General features: G+C 35.3%; 1 protein-coding gene across 1 annotated transcript in view; it reads left to right on the top strand.

Moving 5' to 3' along the window:
* Positions 1-4,090, top strand: part of LOC108753685 (protein Wnt-6-like) — a 38,376-nt gene extending 34,286 nt beyond the window's left edge. Inside the window, exons 3-5 of the mRNA XM_018495511.1 lie at positions 1,441-1,560; positions 1,913-2,112; positions 2,637-4,090. Of these exons, the coding sequence (XP_018351013.1) occupies positions 1,441-1,560; positions 1,913-2,112; positions 2,637-3,098 (782 nt within the window). The 3' untranslated portion in view covers positions 3,099-4,090. The remainder of the gene's footprint in view (positions 1-1,440; positions 1,561-1,912; positions 2,113-2,636) is intronic.
* The last annotated feature ends 3,355 nt before the right edge of the window (positions 4,091-7,445 follow it).

Genomic DNA, 7,445 nt, shown 5'->3' with positions numbered 1-7,445 from the left:
AGAGAGAGAGAGAGAGAGAGAGAGAGAGTGTTCTAGAATTGCTAGTTTTAATTTCATGAAGACAAATTTTTTAATGAATTTAAAATAAATTTTTTTCTTAGAAAGGATATATCGAGGGAAATGATCGGTTATTGCACTTTTTATCGCGCAATGTCAAAATATGTTATCAGGTTAAACGCTGATTAAAAAGGTATAGTATAATAATTTTAATGTATATATATTAAAATTATTATATGTTTTTTAACCAGTACAATATTATTATAGTATATTTTTAACCAATACATGTGAAACCAAAGAATTTCGACTTTAGAGTTAGATGATTTTTTAATTGTTTACGTAATCATTTGAAATCCGGTGAAATCACGACATTATTGAAATATGTAAATGTTCGCAGTTGCGAATAGTAATTTCTTATATCCAGAAAAAAACTAAAGAAGCGTTAATCGTGTATCATTATATCGATTAATTGACACGTACTGACTTCCTATATAAGTACTTATATATTGCTATATAAGTAATTACTGCATGCATACTGTATCTGATATCAAATTATACCTTCTATCGCTAGTCCATTCTATATTTGACACTCAGATAACGATGTACAAAGATCTAGCAACTATATGAATTGGCGGTTTTCAGTCTACATAGCTTGTTCGCAATTGAATACTGTTGTAATTACAGATCTGCCTTCACAAATTAAGTAGCCTAGATTATTCAACCAACTAGATTATTACAACCTCTACAAGACGTGTTTATTAAGATATCACTAAAAGTTTCTAAAACCGAAGTCCAATCGGGAAGTAGTACGCTAAGTAATAATTTAGATTATACACCATTCTATCACTTATTTATTTCATACTGCATGTATTAGGAAATAAATGCATAACAATTAAATAAAAATATTATTGCAAATATATAATATTTTTTACTATAATGGTATACATATATAAAAATTTAGGTTATATTATTATATATTATATTAAGATAATTGCAAAGATGCGATAAATTTTATCAGAAGATTTTTACGAAATTTTTTTTTATCGAGTCAAGTATTTTTGGCAGATGTTATTTAAAACGATATCATTAATTAATGTATTCCAAGAGTCCGGCACGCACATATGTAAGAAGATTCTAAATTGTCTTATTCACCGGCTGACGCGTAATCCGATTTGTTTCTCGAGCAATCTGATTGCGCGCGACCTTCTTCAACTTTCCTCGCCTAACCCTTGCCGACGTTATCTTCCGACATCCTCCTTCGTTTGAGACTCTCTGCGACCGGGAAGATTCTTGCTGATTTTTTTATTACCACTCGCTTACCGCGCACATATGCGCGCCGGGCGCGCCTCTTCTTGTTTCGCGATCGGTGATTTACGTTGCGGACCATGCTACCACGGTAATAGTCCATTAATTGATCTCGGATTCCCCTCCATGTGCCTGCAGATACGCGAGAGACGGGTTTCGTGAACGCCATCACCGCCGCTGGAGTTACTTATGCGGTTACCAGAGCCTGCACTATGGGTGACCTCGTGGAATGCTCCTGCGATAAGATGACGTCGAAGGGTAAAAGCTTACTCTTTCAGTCTTTCTTTGTGATTTAATTCGCATATCGATTTCCCATTAATTTCTCATCGGAATTTATAGGCTTTTAAAAGTCCATTAATACTGAAATTATTATTACTTTTTTACATAAATTAAAAGGTACATTTATATCTACTTTAAGAAAAAAATCGTAATACTAGCGTAACATTACTTTCATAAGTTCTTCAAAATTGAAGTAGAAATATCAATAAACTTTTTCTTTATAATTTTAAACGTCCAAAATTCCAGATTATATCATTTTCTTCATTTCATCATCCTTATTTTCCTTTCCAATTAATATTTTAAAAATAGGAAAAAATTACAATTTTCGCAGGTAATCGTCTGGCTAAATTTGCTCGTACGGTCGAAGCAAAGAAAAGTTTGCCGACGGAAGGAGACTGGGAATGGGGAGGATGCGGCGATAACGTAAACTTTGGCTTTAAAAAATCCCGGGAATTCATGGATGCACCATATCGTAAAAGAAGCGATATTAAAACGTTGGTAAAGCTTCATAATAACGACGCCGGCCGTCTGGTAAGTGATTTTTATATTTATTCTCCATATATATATATATATACTTCTAATTTTTTATACACGCATGCGCTTTTATTTAATTGATTTTATTGTCATTTTTTCATCATATACATATGTGATAATTAAAATCAATTTTGTAATCAATCTTGCGCACAATTGTCCAACGGAAGAACCATGTTCTATTATTTATAAGATAATCTTCGAAATATTTTGCATTTTGCATTTTAAATCCGAACCAATTATCTTCCAATTTCATTGTTCTTGATAATGTTTATTTTCAAGACTCTAGCAAACATTATTTTAACAAAATTAAAAGATATGTTTTAATATCATTATATAGTTAATAGGCTTTATATCTTAACGAGGACCTTGCAGCCAATACTTCTTTTAATTATTGAGCCTTTAATATTTATTATTTGGGTTTGATTTCTGTATATCATTGTTAGAATTTAAAAATCAGCCTTTGTTAGAAGGATAAAATAGGTATATATGTTCCTACCCGACTATGTACATTCGCTCCTCAGGCTGTACGCAACTTCATGAGGACCGAATGCAAGTGTCATGGGCTGTCTGGCTCCTGCACGGTGCGCACTTGTTGGCGCAAGATGCCACCGTTTCGGGAAGTTGGCAACCGCCTGAAGGAATCCTTTGACGGCGCGGCCAAAGTCATTCCCAGCAACGACGGCCATAGTTTCATTACTGAGGGTCCCACGATTAAGCCGCCCGGTAGATTCGACTTGATCTACAGCGAAGATTCGCCAGATTTCTGCAAGCCGAATAGGAAGACTGGCTCCTTAGGGACAACAGGTCGTCAATGTAATTCGACTAGTCCTGGGGTCGAGGGCTGTGAGCTTCTCTGCTGCGGTAGAGGCTACGACACCAGAATCGTCAAGGAGAAGGTCAATTGTCAGTGTAGGTTCCGGTGGTGTTGCGAGGTCACGTGCAATACGTGCCTTGTTAAGAAGACCGTCAACACTTGTCGCTAGTGTCGACGTAAGTGAAAAACTTGTATCGATATATGATAGTGTCGAGAATCGTGTTGATGCGATCAGTTTGTCCTGCATGTGTCAGCGGAAGATTTAGAGTGAAGTTGAGGAGACAATGCCGAGAGGAATGATTTATATTTTTTGCGCAAGTCCTATTGACGTGTGCCATAACGATGGACTAAAAAATTATATAATTGAAGAGTTTCGTAGAGTTTTGAAAGTTCTATAGAGTTTTGCAGAGAACTGCGATGTTAAAATATATTTTTATAATAATGGGAAGAATATTAACAGATTACCGAGCTTTCTCCCATTTATTTTTTAATAATTGCCGAAAAACGGTGACGAATTAGCTTTTATTAGCATTCAGTGTGTTCTGAGATTGTTCAGTGTCGATATTTAGCGCGATTGAAACTTTTCGACTTCTGTCGTTGCCATTTACCCACAATCAATGACAATCGTCTCTTTCTCTCGACACGTTCGTGATATACGCCCTATACGTAGTAGCATTTGTAATATATCAATTTCTAGAATATGACTTGATCGTGAATATTCGCTGACGAATGTTCAGACGATATGTGATTTACAATTTATCGTGATCACACAGGGCTGGATTAAATCTAGGTTAGCGAGAAATGTATGTAAGATTTCTGAAGAGATTTATTGTGCGTGACGTGTGTAAATGCGAGAAGTAGGATTATATAGGGACGTCAGTAGTGCATGCGCGAGCCATGTCAGACGTGAGTCGCGAATGTAGCTAGGCGCGATTTATCGTGTTTTACGAAAGGATATACATCTTTGACTATATATCTATGAATTGCTGACGATCATAAAACTGGAAATTTTGAACACAGACTCGTATATTTATTTTTACATTTGACACAAAGCGTAGCAATTATCAATGCTGGCAATATAGATTGTGGTCAAAGATTTTTATTGTTATATAATCAGGACCGATTCTATATAGATTCTTGTTGTCTTCTAGACTTTTATTATGCGCGATATAAGATTACTATTTTCTTCGATAAAATAATACAAAGAATTTACGTTATATTAGATAAAAATGTTTTTCTTAACAAAATATCATTTTCATAACAAAATAGTGTTTAAATTATCTTAACAATAAGTATTGTTGAGAAAAATATAATAATAGAAATCTGTTTTTCATGCAACTTTGTATGTCTTTTGATAAAAACACATCGCTCTGACAAAGCCTGATGGACTTTCTGGTATGTAGAATCGACTCCACATATACTTGTAGTTATTAACATCGCCTACGCTTTCTCTCTGCGCAAGGCGATCATGTTTCGGGCTTTCCACGTATCTCCAGTGCTCGTAATATATATTAAGATATATATATATATATATATATATATATAAAAGATAACGTAATATCCGTCATGACGCACATCCGTCAAAATATCGTACCGTTATTCATATAGCAATGCCTGGTGAAATCGCTTTTCTGCTTAAAATCGCTACGACTTTGAGCGAAGTCCCAAGTGACAAATTTTGCACAAACTTTTTTTTTATTACGTCCAAGAAAGAACTCGGGACTTTGCTTTCGTTTGACGCGTATCATAATTACACTGCTTTTCCTTCGCGTGACCTAAGCTTTGTGCCATACGTTACGATTCGATTGAACAATATTACTTACGCGTCTACCAACGAGATATACGCACTCTCTCGATTTTTTGAAAAACACTCCTTATTAATTCTTAAACTATACCTCGTTACTTATTTTTTTTTTTTAGCTTATTTTCCTTGTTTTTGTATATAAGACTGATCTATTAGGTACGGATAAAATTATACTCACGGATGTGAATCTCGTTTGTTATTATTAAGATTGATCAATTTATCTGCAGTGACGCTTTATCTTAGGATGAAAAAAAAAACAAATATATAAACAATTGTATTTTAAATTCCAGTTTATTCAATCCAAGTTTATTTCAAATAAATTATCTCTTTTATATTACTGAGATAACAGGTAAGTAATAGTATCATATATATTTTTTTTTATTTAAGAATAACATGTGATAATAACATACTGACATAATGATTACAATATTTATATGTATAAAATATCTGACAAACATCTATATATTTTAATTTAAACGTAGAAGACAATTTGCAAAAATAATAAAAGTGTGTAAAGATCTGTGCCATATAAAATTTATCTGTATGCACATTAGTTTTACTGTTGTCTTTAGAATTTAAGCCCGTTAACAATCTTCAGCTTATTGTTGACGTTAGATATTCACTTGGTTTACTTTTCTTTCATTCTTTTTTATTCTAATGGTAACTGTTATTTGAACAGGATACTTCAAAATCTTTGGTCAAACTTAGAATAAAAAAAGAGTGCTAAAAGATTAATCTCGAAAGATGTTTGACACGTTCTCGCACGACGAGGAATTTTTTGTCCCTTCGTGCTTGGAGATGTGATAATAGGGATAAATTAAGGAAACACCGTGAATTAGGAGGTCTCGTATATCAAGGCGCCGTGTAGAACACGGGCTTTTACCTGTAATTCAGGTTTATACACGACAGTCACACGGGCAGTAAAAAGGACTACTGCCATTTTTTGTAAAATAGTTTTACGGCCACCATCAAGAGGAATTTCGCATAACCATAAAGGTTGCCGAAGGCTCGCGCCATATCGCGTGCATCCATCGTTTCTCGGCGATAGCGGAAGCCATAAACTGAAAAAATTTCTTTCCCTTGTTTTATTTTTACATTTTCCAGTCTGCTGGCGCGATAGTTTGTTCAATTGTAAACTTTTGAGAATTAACAGATTTCATATATTTATATATATTGTTACTTTTAAATAAATATGTATTATTGAAGAATACCAGCGATTAATATTGGGCTAAATTAATAAGCATTAAATATTAGTAATGATTATTTTTCCGATGTTTATTTTAATTTTATGTTCAAAACAATAAATAATTTTAGCAGGAAACATAGCTTATGAAACTCATGAATTTATTTAATTTTTTTTTTATTTCAATTGAAGTTTTTATGGTATAATTTATTAAAATGTATATTTTTTATGCATTATAATACATATTTGTCCATCTTAAGATAGACATATTATAAAATAAGTAAAGCGGCGTAGTGCAATAATTAAACATTAAATAGCTGTAGCATTTTTTAAATTACAATCTAACTGAGAATATTTACAAGACGTTTCCTGCATATAATATTACGAATGTCCGAGATTACTTGATCAACGGCGATTTACTACGAACGGTTCCATACATTCCCACACAAGCCCTTCCCTCCCCTCCCCCACCCCTAAGAAACCCTCCTTAAAGAAAAGACTCTTAGAGAGGCGAGCTTACACCCTCCAATTTAATACGTGACGCGGCACGGCACGGCGTGCGAGCGCGTCCGGATAAAAGTCTCTTAATAGAGAGGTCGACCTCTCGGAGGTACGAAAGTGGTGAGGCGCAATTAGCCCCACCAAGGGAGACTGTCTGGACTCGATTAGCCCATGGCCAGGAGATTGGTCTGCCGCGGGACGACTGGGTGGTCCGAGCGGGGTAATTTTCGGCTGCCGTCGACGTTCCCCTTCGGGGGAAAAATGGCCCCTCGAAATTGGCCCTGGAGTTACCGTGTGCCGTCGGTCCGCGACGCCATTTTTAGAATCTTCACCTTGCCCTCACCTCATCCCTCCTCTCGTCCCCTCCTTCCGTATTTCTGATCCTTGTCTTCCCGGAGCCGAGAAGCGGAGACCCCTCCAGAGAGAAGAGAGGCTTCCCGGTAATTCAATTTTGGGAAAAAAACGCGGTACACCGGTTATTACGCGCTGATGAAAACATTGGATCATCAGGAACGGTGTGAGAATGCGGTTTCGGTCTTGGTTTTACCATTAGCTATCAGAGAGGACGAAATGAAATGATATAATTTTATTGATTTATTGAATATACTAGACATTAAGAAAATAATGATAATTACATAGAGAGGAGTTGATATATGAAAATATTATTTTATCTATTTTTTTGTAGGAGGTATTTCATAGTTGATATTTTTACGTTAGGATTATCGCTTTTAAATTAAGATGAAATCGTGAGAATCGTGACGTTTAAAATCGCGTTAATTAAAATCCGGATTAATTAAGTCTAATCTAGTATTCTTTGCTTATCATTTTCTTTGCTATTCTACCTGATGTAGACAGAGAAAATCGGAAAACAAATATATTAAGTTGAAGTTGTAGCTCTTAAGTGAACCGGACTCGAGACCGGCACTTCAGATGGAGTGTGGAGGATGGACTCTCGCAAAATGCACATACGAGGATTCGCGCGCGCGCGCGCGCGTGTTTACGTATGATGGGAACTCCCCCACGACGTA

Source organism: Trachymyrmex septentrionalis, unplaced genomic scaffold, assembly GCF_001594115.1.
Source record: "Trachymyrmex septentrionalis isolate Tsep2-gDNA-1 unplaced genomic scaffold, Tsep1.0 scaffold70, whole genome shotgun sequence".
In the NCBI taxonomy this organism is placed as follows: Eukaryota; Metazoa; Arthropoda; class Insecta; order Hymenoptera; family Formicidae; genus Trachymyrmex; species Trachymyrmex septentrionalis.
This window is presented reverse-complemented; position numbering and strand designations above follow the sequence as displayed.